Raw genomic sequence first — 17348 nt, 5'->3', positions numbered from 1 at the left:
GCAGTCCAGGATGAGGCGCATAGGCTGGGAATGAGCTACACATTAACACTAGGCCCTTCCTTGCCAGTATATTGCAGATGTGGTAGTTGTGTCAGACTAAACAGCCATTTTACCCAGCACTCTACCCTGTTGGTGCCACGTGAAGCAGGAGTTAACAGTGAACAGAGGACTATGCATGGACTGCTACAAGTCCTGAAGGAAGAAATGGAAGGGCTCTGTTCTTCCTTTATCATTGGGCTTACTCTGCTAGACTATCACCTACAGGTTCCTTAGAGTACAAAAGAGAATACTGTTCCTCCCCAGACACAGTGGATCTATCACAGGTAAGGACACAAAGTGAACACAACACTTCATGGGCACTGTCATGGTGAATCTCAACAGTCAATTGGATGATACCCAGTACTGGGCAGCAAGTGTGAGATTAGAGCAGTTTAGTTTAGGTGAGGTGGAAAGACTACTGAACTCTGCATGACATCATGGCTTAGGAAGGGATCAAGGATATATAAAAAGGTAAGCTGAGCATGAGCATTAAATCTTCTGGTCACTGACAGGTTATAATGGGACTCTGCCACAGACTCCTGCCTGTATATATAATTACCCCGTGTTACAGTCTATAAGCTGAGACTATATTCAAAAAAGTACCAATTCCCTTTTAGGTTATCTTCACAGGAATTTTTAACAACAACTGAATAAATTATTCAGACAGGCAGAAGTAAAATGCAGAGCTAGTAACTGAATCCCAAACCCTGAAAGTTTGGTAGTATCACGGACTTAAAGAATAAATGTTCTGCCGGGCGGTGGTGGCGCACGCCTTTAATCCCAGCACTTGGGAGGCAGAGCCAGGCGGATCTCTGTGAGTTCGAGGACAGCCTGGTCTACCAAGTGAGCTCCAGGAAAGGCGCAAAGCTACACAGAGAAACCCTGTCTCGAAAAAGCAAAAAAAAAAAAAAAAAAAAAAAGATAAGATTGGAGCTGGAAAGATGGCTCAGTGGTTAAGAGCACCGACTGCTCTTCCAGAGGTCCTGAGTTCAATTCCCGGCAACCACATGGTGGCTCGAAACCATCTGTAATGAGATCTGGTGCCCTCTTCTGGCCTGCAGGGACACATGCTGTATACATAATAAATAAATCTTAAAAAAAAAAAAAAAAGAATAAATGTTCTGGGGAAATGTGTACAAAGGAGAGGAGGATATGCAAAGCACATTTAATAGCACACTCTGCTCACTTTCCATCATGTCCCTGTAATTGGAATAGAACAAGAACCTTCTATTTTCCTTGTCCTTAATGAAATCTTGACCACATTCCTAACTCAAAGACAATGCATAACATGACCACTAGTGGACCCTTGCTCATTGATTCAAACCAGGTACACTGATCCAAATTCACTGAGTTGAATTTCACCCTCAGTCATGTGACATTGGAACAATGTGCCTTGAGGAACATCAGCTCTACTCCATCTGCATTACCCACATGTGGGAGAAAGGATTAGAGGGTGGTCCACCCATTCCTGTCTACAGCAGGTGAAGCCACCCTGACTCATACTAATGAGCCTCAGTTTCCACTGGTTCATGCTATTGAATGAGAGCCGAAGGTGACATCAGATGCATTTTAAATTCTTTAGCTGTGTTTACATTGAAAACTTAGATATATTAGTATTAACCTACATAGGAAAAATTGTCTTAAACTTCTCTCTAGATTTACATATGAAAGAAAATGATTATCACCACATTACACAACTGGACAGAATTACAGAATTCACAACATGCCTTTTTTCTTATCAGTTGTTTCTGTAGAATAAAATTTACAGAATTCTGGTATCATCACATCTGTATGGGGTATAGCTTGTCTCTGCTGAATTCTCTCAATAAAGGAGAAACTGGGAATGCATCGAGAATAGAGTTTCATGTCAGCCTCATGGCAGAAAAACAGAGGAAACTAACAACTGTGTGTTTGTACATTTGATCTGATTGCTTGTTTCCGGGTACAGTCATCAGAGTGAGATTGTGCTTCAGGAGGATCACTGAATAGTGTACAACCAGTTAAGCATTACATGAACATGACAAGTAAAATCTAATTTATGTGGAAATACAGAAGGAAGAGCCCCATGACTGAACACACTTTGTGAGTGTGGTGCCAGAGCAGAGTGGTATCACTCTAATCCTTCTTAGAGCCCATGACACCCTTGCAATGGCTCCATTCACCGCTGTTCACTAAGACCCTAAGAATTTCTTAAGGACTACCCACAGGACTCACTAGGCTAAAACAGATCTTTGTAATGTATACTGTAGGAAAAAGCACAGGCATTCAGAAGTGCCCTGTGATGTCTGTGAGATACCAGAAGACTTCAGCTACACAGGAGTAACTGAATTCAGACAAACTGTTTCATTTACTCTAGAACACTGGAGAACCGCTATTCTTCATTCTTTGACTACCCCTTATATAATAGTACATCTCATGGACAATGTATGGCATTGTCCATGGGAGGTAGGAAGGTAAGAAGCTTTGAAAACTTGTGACATTTCACACAATGGAGCAGTAACAGCTGCATTTGTGTGCCAGTGACGACCTCTCCTGACAGAAACAACTGACAGGAGACATGCTCTGCCAGGCAGTCCCTGACTCCAAGTGTGAGCTTCATCCGAAGTGAGCTGTGGGATTCCTGGATCAGTAAACAGCACCTTCCTCTATCATCCTCAACCTGCCACTGGCCTCTCAGTGACTGAGTCTGAACCTCCGGAACAAAATTGGGAGGGTACCAATGCTTCCAGGCTCCAAGTCAATCTAAACCAAGTTTTTACATGGAGGATGGGAGAAAAGGAAACTCTTTTAATCTCACCAAACCTGGATAAACCCTCTACAGGAAGAGGCTGGAAAAGCAGCCTGGTGCCATTGTAGGTGACAGATGTCCCCTGAAACTGTGTGGACAGTCTGAACTGAGTTCAGCTAACAGAATGGTAGTCTACACAGGCTACATGTGAGTTTGCAAGGTGCTGTTCATCCATTCTTCATGAAAGCTCTGTTTCTCCAGAATCTTTTCCCACACAGAAACACACCGGCAATGGACGAAGTCCTACTCCCCTCTGTTGTTTTCTTTTCCCTTTTTCAGAGAAACGGTCTCTGGCCCACAGTGATCTCAATGCCACTTTGTAGAAATGGATGACTTTGAACATAAAATTCTCCCATCGGTTTATAAAGCTATACAACCACAGCACATCTTTTGCTTACTGGGAGCTCAAACTCAAGGCCTTAGAAATGGTAGGTATGCAATAACCACATTCTCTCTCAAGAACTAGCTCTTCTTTGCCAAAGGCCTTCATAGCACATGCTTGAGCAAATACACAGAAACCATTTTGCAAATAATGATGCTCTTCTCACTCCTACCTGCTGCCTGTGGTCCCCCTAGTGCTCCCACTCACAGGCAGTATGGACACTGACTACCAGTGAGCAGAAGACCCTTGGAGCCCAGAGTCTAGGTCACATTTAAAAACCTGTTGCCAGGAGCAAAGGAGACCAGAGGTTAACATCCCTTGCTGTTCCTGCAGAGGACACAGGTCTGGTTGGTTTCTAACACAGAAAAAACAGCTCAAAACAGTCTATAACTCCAGTTGCTAGAAACCATACAGCTAATTTGAGTCTGCATATGTATCATAGATACAAATGGTGCACATACAATCATACAGGTGAATACTCACATACCCAAAATAAAAATAAATATATCTTTAAAAAATGTCTTCCTATTAGGAAAATGTGTCAGCATAGATCCAGAGCCAAGTGGTAACTGGACACCTGCCCCATCTCCCCATGCAGTATCTGTTTCCCATTCTCAGAATCAGTGATCTGACTAGAAGCCTGTGAGCTTTCTAACCTTTCATTCTTCGGAATGTCTGTATGTAGATGAGAAGTAATGCCCTGGGCTCTCTGTGGTAGTCACTACAGGGTCCTGATCTCTGCAGTTTTGACCTATTGAAGGCAGATACTGGGATGTTCCAAGTTAGGGATTACCAAGTGCTGGGGCTATAGAAGGTCTCTTCATCTCCATGGACAGCCTCATCACTTATCTCTGTGCCTTGGTTTATTCTTTCACAGAGTAGCACACAAACAAATAAATGTACTGCATATGATGGGCTTTGAACATATATACTTTATAAAGGTCAAGCGTGTATCCTAATATGGTAATTCAACAGCTTGTCCCTGTAGATTGGACTGAGCAATTGGGATACCTATCTTGGGGAAAAACAGATTTAGATGTAGCCTGTTGTACACCATTCCAGACTAACTACAGGCATCATAGCTGAATCCAGTGCACATGGACAAATACCTCCACTATTTATTTTAACTTAGAGACCCACTTTTTAAAAAAATACGGTCCAAATGCTTCCCAATAGGTGGCATAGATCACAGTGCCTGGTTAGATATAAGGATACCAAGTATTTAAACAGTTCATTCCTAAAACGTGTCTTAGGAAAAAATTCCATAATACATACCTCGTCTTTGGTTTCTGCAATGCACCTGAAATGTAAAGGAAAGAAAATAGTATGTGGCCTAGGTCATGATGATTTCTGTTTGCAAGGGTCCTTGAAATACATATCAACATGATATAATGGCAATCAAAGTGGGAAAGAGTCTTCAAATAAAAGACTCTGTTTTAGTATATCATATGATGGTGTCACAAAAGAACTGGGGTTCCTCACTTGTACCACTTCCCACTTTTGCTGGTTCACACACCAGATCAAGAGGCACTATCTGTTTGGTCTCTGCTGCATGTTCCCTAAGCCACACTGCAACATGCTGGAGCATCTTTATGATCCTGCTATGAAATTAACCCTGCCACAGTGTAGCCTCAATTATTTACACTAATGCTCATGTGTTAAAAGGCTAACCACCTGCAACCCCACACTAGACATAGGAAGCTTGCTCCATATGACTGTTGTGGAACATACTGCATGGAAATTGAGGGGATCTGAAGTGCCTGACAACTTCTAAACCAAAACTTTAAGTTTTATCTAAAGAGAACCTTTTTTCTCCAGAAGAAAAGGCCTGCTCACAAGACTGATAATTAACACTGGATGCTTTGATGCTCTATTCAGTTTGGACCAGGCTGGTACAATTCTTCTTCTCCCCTTCCAAACTAACTCTCTAATACCCATGATGCCTGCTCAGTTTTGTTGTTCAGTGGGATATCCTCTGAAACATAAGATCACTAAAGTAACCTTTCTATTTTAGAGAGAAAAAGGCTCTCTTACCTCCGACGAATTTTCTTCTGTCGTTGTGTGGCCATCTCGTCTAAGTGTGTTTTCATCATTTTCCGGTATTACTAGGGGGACAGAAAGTCATGAGCTTGCAGACTGACAGCTCTTGGTCCTGCTTCCTACCTATGTAGCATATTTGCTTGATGTGGGTAAAAGTGCATGGACTTAGGACATGTGACTAGACCTACTGAACAGGATGGTTGGGCAGCTGCTGAACCGTTTTCCCTTGAAGGAAATTAAAGCAGAGAAAGACCAGGAGAGATATGAGTAAGAGATTTGTTGCATTTCTAGACAGTGGACACCCAAAGCAACATAAAATAATCTGTCTTTGATTGTGTATTGTTAAATTAACATTTTCACATGTATTCTGTTTAGGGCCACTTGTGAGGTCTCGTTTTACGTGTGGAGGTCAGTGGATAGCTTGTGGGATCTGTTTCTCTCCTTTGCCATGTGTGTTCTGAGTTTCAAATCCAGGTCATTGGGCTTAGAGAAGGCATCGATTTCCTTGGAAAGAAGAATTTTATCCTTCCCTGTGGCCAAACTTGTGTTTAAACTTTAGTGTGTGTGTTTACAATTTTTATCATTCCAATTTCAGGAAAGACTTGACAGATGAGGACGGCAGGAATACAATCTTTTATGTTCTAAATGTCTCACATGAAACTCTCAACTTGGAAAGAAGAGAATCACTATGAAGGAAGCAGCTGTATAGGATGTCAGCATTTTACTCCAAGATCAAAAAACATAAAGAAATTTGCACGGACTAGGAAGAGAATCACAAGCTAAGAGCACTAGAACTAGAAATACAAAAGAAACTCCAGGACTTAGAAGATGTGTAACGATAGAATGTTGGCAGATAAATGCCTAGTGATATATGAGAGTGCTTTCATTAGCCACTCTCAAGAAAAAAACCCATGAACTACTAGGAGAAGCAAAGACCATTTTGAAAGATGAAATAGGAAACTTTGAATCCAGAGTGACATCCATTCAGCAGGTGTTAGCACATCTGAAATTTCAGTTGGATGCAAAATTATCCTTCAACATAACCAGTGAGGTTGATGAAAAGGAATCATATCAGCATACATTTAAAATATTTGTCTATCTTCTATGGAGCTGTGGGTTGTAGTTTGGTTAACTTTGCTTTACTTCTGGTAATGAGTGAGTAAATACAAGAGATGCTAGGTAACAAGGCGGATGCTAAAAGGGACACGAGGAACGCCCTCAGAAGGGGAAATAGATGAGAACTCCTGAGAAACCTGGGGGTTAGGGTGGGACAATGGAAAGTAGGGATATGGGATCGGGGCATAGGGAAATGGGACAGTTGAGCAGGGGATGGGATGGGCAGCTTGGGAGAGCAATGAAAGAGATAACTTGATAGAGGAAGACATCATGGGGATAGGGAGAAACCTGGTCAGGGAAGTTCCCTGGAATCCACAGGCATGACCCAACTTAGAATACTAGCAGTGGTGGAAAGGTTTCCTGAGCTAGCCTACCCTGGTGATCAGATTGCTGAATACCCTAACTGTCATCATAGAGCCTTCATCAAGTAACTGATGGAAACAGATGCAGAGAGCCATGGCCAAGCATGTTCAGTCGAAGAGAGGGAAGAGTAATTCTATGAGCAAGGGGCATCAAGACCATGATGGGAAGACTTACAGATACAACTAAACTAAGCTGGTGGGCTGTGGTGGTAATCTAATTGTATTGAAATATTATTTTGATTTGTACTGAAATATTAATTTGATTGTATGTTAATAAATAAAGTTGTCTGGGGGTCAGAGCTATTAGAGCCATAGCAAGAGTGTGGCGGTGGTGGCACACGCCTTTAATCCCATAGATATCTGTGTGTTCAGGGTCAGAGCTATTAGAGCCATAGCAAGAGTGTGGCGGTGGTGGCACATGCCTTTAATCCCATAAGATCTCTGTGTGTTCAGGGATACAGCCAGCATTGGAGACATATGCCTTTAAGACCTAGGGGGCTGTACATTCAGACAGTGATGAGGCAGTCATGTGTTTGGGTTTACAACCAATGAGAAGGCAGAACAACATACTTTAAAAATACGAACCGACAGGAAGTAGGTCTCTTTTCACGAAGCTGGGACAGCAGGAGGAAGGGTGAGATTTTAGCTCTGAGCTCTGACTTCTCGGCTTTCTCTTTTACATTGTTTCTGTGTTTCTTATTTAATAAGACGGTTGGTTACATCAACATCTGGCGCCCAACGTGACAAGAATCCATTAAAAACCGCTTGGCTTGACGGCAAGTCCGCTTTCCCGCAAGGGCGGCAGGCGGTGGCAGGCGGCGGAGGAAGCGGCAGGAAGCGGTCGGCGTCTTAGTCCGAGCTGCCGGCGTCCTAGTCCGAGCTGCCAGCTTCCTAGTCTGAGCTGCCGGCTTCCTAGTCCAGGTAGCAACTTCTAGCCCGGGCCTAGGTCTGTGAGCAGCTTGCCTAAAGCCGGTGCTACAAACAACTCAGACCTGCCCTGCCGAACAGGGCCCTGCCTGTAAAGCCAACGCACGTGGTCGGAGCTTAAGGAAGCCAGACCCAAGCCTTGACTCGGCACAAGAGGGAACACGTGGCTGCATTTAAGCTTTGGCCGGCTACGCTTTCTTGTGCGTTCTCTCTTTCCTCTCTCTCTCTCTCTCTCTCTCTCTCTCTCTCTCTCTCTCTCTCTCTCTCTCTGGATTTACACCTGGGACACTAGGTGGCTGCTTTGAAAATCCCCTCGGATTTCTACTGTTCTACGCAGATTTGGTAAGTCATAATATATCAGATATTTTAAAGGAAACTATCTAAAAGAGAATTTTTTTCCACATTAAAAAACAAATGGGTTTTATGTGTACATTAGAAGAAAATTGGTTTTTGTTCGAAATTTTAGGCAGTCTGGCAATGGAACAACTATATAATATTAGTATTGGTGGAATTATGCACCTTATCACTATAATTATCCACATTTTAATATTTAAAAAGATAGTCAATTTAAGTGCCAGGATAACAGCTTTAGAAGAACTTGTTAAACCTGTAAAAATTCAGACAGAAGAAATTAACAGTGAAGTTGTTTCAAGTCGGGATCATAAGGTTGCAGAAAGAAAGCCTGTTTTCACACAGTCACCCTTAATTTATCCTGTAACAGTACAGCAGATGCCTGATCAAATGGCTACACAAAATACTTGGGCTCCAATTGAAATGTTGGATTTAAAAAGGTTTAAGGAGGCAATAGTATCTTATGGCATGCATTCCCCATATGTAAAGCAAATGTTAAACACTTGGTCAACATATAATAGGATAGTACCACAGGACTGGCGGGACCTCGCACAAGGTGTTCTGGAACCCAGCCAGAGACTTCAATTTCTGACTTGGTTTAAGGAGGAGGCTAAAAACATAGAAAAACAATGGAGGGATAAAGGAGTACAAGTTTGCCAGGATCAGCTTATGGGCGAAGGCCAATATGCTTCAGCACTAGCACAATGTTTATATGATGTCCAAACCCTAATTTTATGTCGAACGGCAGCCTTGAATGCATGGGACAAAGTTGAGGAACCAGGAAAAAAATCTGAGTCATTTACAAAGGTGAAACAAGGCCCAAAAGAGTCTTTTGCAGATTTTTTACAAAGACTGGCTTCAGCAGTAAAGAGAACGGTCTCGGATTCAGAAGCTGGTAAGGCAATAATTGAATCTTTGGCCTTTGAGAATGCGAATGCAGCATGCAAAAGAATAATCAGGCCATTAAGGGCAAGATCTGCACCTATGGAAGATTGGATTAGAGAAACAATTAATGTTGAAGCTGATGAGCATGATGATACATGGGTAGGAGAAGTAATTTCAAAAGGTTTGAGGAGTGTTAGATGTTTTGGATGTGGAAAGCAAGGACATTTGAAAAGGGACTGTAGACAGGTCATTTCCAGAAACAATGTTTCTTCAAGGAACAATGGCAACAGAATGCCCCTTCCTTCTGGAGTATGCAGAAGGTGTGGTAAGGGAAAACACTGGACCAACGAATGTAGATCAACAAAGGACAGACAGGGTAATCCTTTGCCTCAGTCTTCGGGAAACTCCCAGAGGGGCCTCAGGCAGGCCCCCAGTGCAAATCCAGTTCAAACCTTTCCGGCAGCCATAGAGGAAATGCCTGCTCTGGAGAGCGATTAAATAACCAAATGCCTATTGGAATAAATCATGCTGGTCAGAATGATGAAACAGAGAGAATAGAAAATTCAGGAGAAAACATAAAGAAAATTTTTTGGCAAACTTCTATTAATGAACAAAGACCAAAATTAACGATAAAAATAAATGGTGTTTTGTTGTCTGGTCTGGTAGACACAGGTGCGGACGTTACCATAATTGCACCAGAATTTTGGCATCCAACTTGGCCTCTTCAGGAGGTAAACGTTCAACTGTTAGGAATTGGGACATTATCTCAGGTGAAACAGAGTGCAAGATGGCTTGAATGTATAGGTCCAGAAGGACAGAGAGGAAAATTAAAACCATATGTGGCTAACATAACTATGAACCTGTGGGGTCGAGACTTGTTGCAACAATGGAATACTCAGATTAACATCCCTCCAATCTCAGAAACAAATCATAAACTAGCACATGTTACTGAGAGAAATATTACAAGATATTGTTCTAATGAGTGGTCACCAGCCATCCATATTATACAAGAACAGGGCACAATAACTGATGATCTTCCAAAGACACCAACAGCTCTACTTTTAAAATGGTTAACAGACAAGCCTGTATGGGTCCAGCAATGGCCTTTAACAACAGAGAAACTCCAGGCTTTAGAAGAGCTGGTAGAAGAACAGTTAAATGCTCAGCATATTGAAGAATCAACCAGCCCTTGGAATTCTCCTGTATTTGTTATTAAAAAGAAATCTGGTAAATGGAGAATGGTAACAGACCTTAGAGCAATTAACAAAGTAATTCAGCCAATGGGCTCTCTACAATCTGGGATGCCTTTGCCTACTCTGTTACCAAAAGGATGGCCTCTCATAGTTATTGATTTAAAAGACTGTTTCTTTTCAATACCCTTACAAGAAAAAGACAGAGAAAGATTTGCTTTTACAGTGCCTACTTATAATAATTCTCAACCGGTTAAAAGATTTCAATGGAGGGTCCTCCCACAGGGAATGTTGAATAGCCCAACTCTGTGCCAATATTTTGTACAACAGCCATTGGAAGTGATACGTAAAAAATTTCCTAAATCTATAATTTATCATTATATGGACGATATTTTACTAGCTGACTCAAATGCAGATACTTTAGAAATAATGTTTGAAGAAGTAAAGAAAATTTTGCCTCGCTGGGGATTACAAATTGCTCCTGAAAAGATACAAAGAGGAGATTCTATTAATTATTTAGGATCTAAAATAGAGCTACAAAAAATTAGACCCCAAAAGGTGCAAATTCGGAGAGATAGACTACAGACTCTTAATGACTTTCAAAGATTATTTGGAGATATTTCTCATCTACGAACTATTGCTGGGGTAAAAAATGATGAACTGACTAATTTGTTCAAAACCTTAGAAGGTGACAAGGACTTAAATAGTCCAAGAGAATTATCACCTGAAGCTGAGAAAAAATTAGCCTTGGTAGAAAAGAAAGTGCATGAAGGACACGTGAATCATATTGATCCAAAGCTGGATTGCATTTTGGTTATCTTACCTTCTAGGCGTTCTCCTACTGGAATATTAATGCAGAGGGAAGATATTATATTGGAATGGATATTTTTACCAAATAAACCAAATAAAAAATTAAAAACTTATGTGGAAAAAATCTCTGACTTGATTTACAAAGGAAAAATGAGACTTCGTCAATTAGCAGGCATAGACCCAGCAGAAATTGTCGTACCATTAACTAAGGAGGACATTGAAAAATTATGGACAGAAAGTGAACCTTGGCAAAGAGCTTGCAGTAATTTTTTGGGAGAAATTAACAGCAAATATCCCAAAAGCAATAGAATTGATCTTATAAAGAGAGCTGATTGGATCTTGCCTCGAATTGTACGGCAAAAACCCATATCTGGAGTTCGTACATTTTATACAGATGCCAACAAAGAAGGAAAGGCAGGTTACAAATCAGAAAATTTAAGTAAAGTGGTTCAAAGTCCGTATAATTCAGTTCAAAAATCAGAATTGTATGCTATTCTGTTGGTATTAATGGATTTTTCAGAACCTCTCAACATAGTAACTGACTCTCAGTATGCTGAAAGAGTGGTGTTACATATTGAGACTGCAGAATTTATCCCTGATGCTTCAGAATTAACTTCACTATTTATTCAATTACAAGATACAATCAGGAAAAGGAATCATCCTTTATATATAACTCACATTCGATCCCATACTGGTCTGCCAGGCCCTCTAGCACAAGGCAATGATGAAATTGATAAATTATTGATAGGAAATGTGCTGGAGGCCTCAGAATTTCATAAAAAACATCACGTTAATAGTAAAGGTTTAAAAAAGGATTTTTCCATAACCTGGCAACAAGCCAAAGAAATAGTAAAGAAATGTCCTACTTGTTCCTTCTACAATCAGACGCCATTACCAGCAGGATGTAACCCAAAGGGTACTCAGAGAAATGAAATCTGGCAGATGGACGTGTTTCACTTTGCAGAATTTGGAAAATTGAAATATGTACACCACACTATCGATACTTATTCAGGATTTCAATGGGCAACTGCTTTGAGTTCTGAAAAAGCTGATTCTGTAATCACTCATTTGCTAGAAGTTATGGCCATCATGGGTATACCTGCACAAATCAAAACTGACAATGCTCCATCATATGTCTCTGTTAAAATGAAACAGTTTTTTGCTTATTACAATATAAAGCATATTACAGGAATACCACATAATCCTACAGGTCAAGCAGTTATAGAAAGATCAAACAGAACCCTAAAGGATATGCTAAATAAACAGAAATGGGTAACAAAAACCCCCAGAAATAGACTACATAATGCTCTTCTAACTTTGAATTTTCTGAATGCCAATGAGAAAGGAACAACAGCTGCAGAGAGACATTGGATAATAGAAAAAACTACAGAATTAAATCAGCCTATATACTTTAAGGATGTGCTGACCTCAGAATGGAAACCAGGGTATGTATTACATTGGGGACGTGGTTTTGCTTTTGTTTCTACAGGAGAAGATAAGCTGTGGGTACCATCAAAATTGATAAAGGTTCGATTTGAACAAGAGAGACCTCTTAATTAGAGGAGGTGATAGTTCATCAACCAGCATGAACATCCAATTTAAACTAACTTGTATCAATAAAACATGCCTTTTCATTTCATCAGATAATAACTTGCCAAAAAGGAACATCCCCAAAATTAGTCTTGGGGAAAGGTTTTTGTTTTTATCTTTTAGGAGAATGAAGGTTAAGGAATCTGAAGAACACTGGACAAATGAGACAACTGAAGAAAAGGGACAAATCATCTATCCCAAGAAACAGAGTGAAACGGTGTATGGGTATATATTATCTAAAAAAATTTTATGTCTTCCTAAATGTTTGTTTCTGCTTTTCTCTAAAGATTTAACACTCTTGGTTTTCTAATAGTCCCAGTTCAATTAAAATTTAAAGCTGACTTTGGAGTTGGAGAATGGCTCTCTCCTTCTTTAAAATCAAGCATGTTGTTAAAAGGAAAATGCAAACTCCCTGTGTCATGCCAGAATAAGAGCCATCTTCTGCTATGGTACAGGACAAAAGCAAAATTAATTAAGGGATTATTCTATTACTAATCTCAACTCTTTGATTCTATTCTGATTCTTTAAACTTTTCTGAAAGTATAAATTTTATATCAAAATTTACAAGATTAATATATATATATACATTTTAAACTTTGTTAAGATATGAATGGTCACATAGAGTACTAACTAATTCTAGAAAAAAGGCTAGCTGCATATATATGTTTTTGTGTTCGAGTCTCTTATCAGTTTTCTGCAGGAAATCACGGCCTGGCCTAACATCAACTGAAGTCTCCAGAAAGAAGATGGGGCCCCACAACAACAACAATTCCACGTGGACAATAATAATATCATTAAGCTGACAAACATCATCCACAGATCAGCTTTGAACTACAAGGTGCTCAGAGCAAATTTGAGATGACTAGCTGAGATGATCCAGTCTCAAAGATTACTTGAATAAGGACTTGAGATAAACCCTCAACTTTGGCATTATACACAGACTGGATAATGAAGGATATAGTTACCTCTCCTAGAATTTGACAATTAACCTAAAATTTTTCTTTCAGGATAAAGAAAACTTCGCCCATACCCAGCAGGAAGCAATTTTAAGAATACGACGCCCACATTCCCAAAGAGGTGGTGTGGGGCGGGTGGTTTTTTGGTCTTTTTAATGGGTTTTGGGTCTGGGATAATTTTCAGTATTTAGGGGGGTTGGTTACAAGTTATTGTCAAGGGTTAGGAAAAAGGCTAAGCAAAGGAGATTAGATTTAAAGTTCTTGTTTAAAAAAAAAAGAGAAAGAAAGAAAAGAAAAAGACAATTACTAGTTTTAAGTACTTTACATTGGATTGAATTGTTTTATATTGTACACAAATTTGAAACTGATATTGTTAGAAAATGCTATATGTATATTTCTAATTGTATTTATTCCATCCATTTAACAATGTAATGCAAATTTCTGATCCTTGAATGTTATTATTATCAACTATTAGGATATAAAGAAATGAAAGCTAGTAGTTAGACATTATCATAGAACTTGTAGTCATATTAGATATGTTTTAAAAATTGAGCAGAGATGTTTTAGACAGGTCATCTTCAAACCCTTCAGAGATCTACAGAATATGGCATTTAAAATGTTTTAATAACTTAGAAAATTTTTCTTTTTTGAGACATGTCGGCTCCTGGCAGTACCAATCTACTTTAGAGAAAATATGGGCATTGAAGAAACTGCATATGGAGTCAACTTTCATTCTGGCAAAAGTTAGCCACTGGACAACAAAGTATCCTCGAATCAACAGGACAAAATGGACAGACAGATCACGAAACAAGGGACTACTGATTCTTGCCAAAACAAGTGTGGTTATGGCTTTATCAAAAGGCATCTTCTGAGGCCAGGACAATATGGCCCCATCCCTGAAGTGGCCTTCGCATCCGGAAAAGGTACGGTGCCCTTTTCTTCGAAGGCAGCTTAACAGGCAGAGGGCCGATGGATTCTGTTGTACAATGGAACAGCAGCTGAAAGCTCATGCCTCTCAAAAGTAGACTGGCATTTAATAGAGGGATGTGGAGAAGAAGGGGATGCTGAGATGAAGCCATATATACACAGCCAAGAAGAATGGACAGCTGAATTAAAAAACTGTCAACAATTTCCAAAATTTAAAATCTTGAATCATGACAGGACACTAGTGGAATTCAGGTGTTTCTGGTACGTGGACTGCTCTCACCCAATGTGAGGTTGAACTGTTGACCTTGTGTACATCCTACTTCACAAATGAGTCTGTCAGATACACTAAGCCTATAGGCTGAAGATGATGCCCCAACACTGTGGAGAAACCTCAGGTGACTGCCCAGGCAGCTGGCTGTTTCTGTCAACTCACAAAATTTTTTGGAAGTTGCTTGCATGCACTTCCTGTTTTTATTTTTGTTAGCTAATATTATTCCCTTCTTGGGTCTCTGAGGGAGTTGAAGATTAGTTAGTTATGGTTGAAGATTAGTTAGTTATAGTTGAAAATTAATTAGGATAGAAAGTACATTAGATACATCTTGGAATTATCAAAATAGGATAGATAATGGAATTATTTTCTCTGATTCGTCAAATACCTGTTTAGGTATTTATTACTTGTATATATTGTATATAGTTATTGTACTTTTGTATATAGTTTTTCTTTTGTTAGTCATAACCTTTTGCTTTTTTTCTTTTTATTAAAATAGAAAAGGGGAAATGTGGTGGTAATCTAATTGTATTGAAATATTATTTTGATTTGTACTGAAATATTAATTTGATTGTATGTTAATAAATAAAGTTGTCTGGGGGTCAGAGCTATTAGAGCCATAGCAAGAGTGTGGCGGTGGTGGCACACGCCTTTAATCCCATAGATATCTGTGTGTTCAGGGTCAGAGCTATTAGAGCCATAGCAAGAGTGTGGCGGTGGTGGCACACGCCTTTAATCCCATAAGATCTCTGTGTGTTCAGGGATACAGCCAGCATTGGAGACATATGCCTTTAAGACCTAGGGGGCTGTACATTCAGACAGTGACGAGGCAGTCATGTGTTTGGGTTTACAACCAATGAGAAGGCAGAACAACATACTTTAAAAATACGAACCGACAGGAAGTAGGTCTCTTTTCGCGAAGCTGGGACAGCAGGAGGAAGGGTGAGATTTTAGCTCTGAGCTCTGACTTCTCGGCTTTCTCTTTTACATTGTTTCTGTGTTTCTTATTTAATAAGACGGTTGGTTACATCTACAGTGGGCACTCATGAACTTTGGACCCATAGCTGTGGATCATGCATGGGAAAGGACTGGGCCTTTACTTGGGCAAGACCGTTGTGTAGCTTGGTGTGTTTCATGGCACCCTGACAGTGGGAATAGGATCTATCCCTGGAGCATGAACTGGCTTTTGGAGCCCATTGCCCATGGTAGGGACACCTTGCACAGCCTTGATGAAAGGGGAGAGATGTAGACCTGTCCCAGCTGAATGTTCTGGGCTTGCTGACTCTCCATGGGAGGCCATACATTTTCCAAGGAGGGGATGAGGGGTAGGCTGGTGGAAAAGGCTGGAGTGGGAGCAGAGAGGGAATGAGGGACAAATCTGTGGTTGGTAAGTGAAATGAATAAATTAAAAGATTCCTAAAAAATGTTTGTCTAGCACACTCAAGCATTGTTTTAAATGATAATTTCCATTCTTCAAAGGACATGGATGGGAGTTTTAAACATTTCATTTCATTAATGGAAATCTGTGTATTTAACATATATTGCTTCTTTATTTCATATGTTGAGAAGGAGACAATATTCATGTTCCATTTATATCATAAGTATATCAATTTTAGTAGGTTCATGTGATATTCATAAAATCAGCTAAACCAACAACAACGAGAACTTTAGATTTTCTAAATATTGTGTAGGAAATTGCTGTCTTATGATTGAAATAAACACTCAAATTGAGCAAGTGAAATGTTACATAAATCAGTTCCAATGGAATAGAGCCCCAAGAAAACAATCTCTGCAATGAGCAATGACATGGAAACTCAAGCAAATCATGCAAGTGATTATGTATCTCAATGGTGGCATGATATTTGCCAATAATTAAACTTTACTACAACTTTCACCACAAATGGTTATGATTTTATTGTAATTGTGCACATGCCATTCAGATTTCTTGTTCATGGGTATGCATGAATGTGCATGTGTGAGTGTAGTTTTGATCATAGGTGTGGATTAGATGCATTTGCTTGGTTGCATGTAAGTGTTCGTGTGCATGGATGTGAGAGGAGTGTGTGGACTATCCTACATTAGTCCACACACTCAGTTACCACCTGCCCTCCATTCTGATCCCCTAATGTCAGAACCCACAGTGGTGGTATTGGCAGGGATCATCCTCCATAGTCCTTCCTGCCTAGCTTTATGAAGGACCCTCAAACAAATGCCAACTCAGGGTTGGACACAGGCAAGAGCCCCATATCCAGGCTCTCTGGAGTATTCGAAACCTATTCTAAACCTGTTCTATGATAATGTGCTGCCCACCCATGAAGGCCCTCTATGCCCAGACCCAGGCAGATTTATCAACTCTCTTATGAGTCTGAATCACTTCTCTCCTTCCATTCCACCCATCAGCAGGCCCAGACCCAGAAAGGCAGCACATCTGTCAGCCCTTTTGCTGACTGTGACCCATGATACTCATTCTTCACCCTGTGTGACAATGCCACACCAAACAGATTATGGAGGCCAATACTAGGACCATCTTTTGAAATCTCACCCAGGACCCTTAACTCATCCCACCACTTAGTCTCAGACACAAGGTAGCCAGATCCATGAATAGAAGTCATACATTTTTGGCAAGGCCTAGGTGAAGGCCATATGTGTTGTCTTCAAAAAAGCATTAACGGTAGATACTTCTCAGAGGCTTCTGCCTTTCCATGCAAAATGAGGGT

General features: G+C 40.2%; 1 protein-coding gene across 1 annotated transcript in view; it reads right to left on the bottom strand.

Annotated features, from left to right (window-relative positions):
• LOC143268193 (uncharacterized) overlaps nt 1-17348 on the bottom strand; it is a 91691-nt gene that overhangs the window by 18245 nt on the left and 56098 nt on the right. Inside the window, exons 19-20 of the mRNA XM_076549336.1 lie at nt 5244-5314; nt 4485-4509 (exon numbers count right to left, since the gene is read on the bottom strand). Of these exons, the coding sequence (XP_076405451.1) occupies nt 4485-4509; nt 5244-5314 (96 nt within the window). The remainder of the gene's footprint in view (nt 1-4484; nt 4510-5243; nt 5315-17348) is intronic.

Source organism: Peromyscus maniculatus, chromosome 12 (genome assembly GCF_049852395.1).
Source record: "Peromyscus maniculatus bairdii isolate BWxNUB_F1_BW_parent chromosome 12, HU_Pman_BW_mat_3.1, whole genome shotgun sequence".
Classification (NCBI taxonomy): Eukaryota; Metazoa; Chordata; class Mammalia; order Rodentia; family Cricetidae; genus Peromyscus; species Peromyscus maniculatus.
The sequence above is the reverse complement of the archived record's forward strand: the minus strand, read 5'-3'. Positions and strand labels throughout refer to the sequence as shown.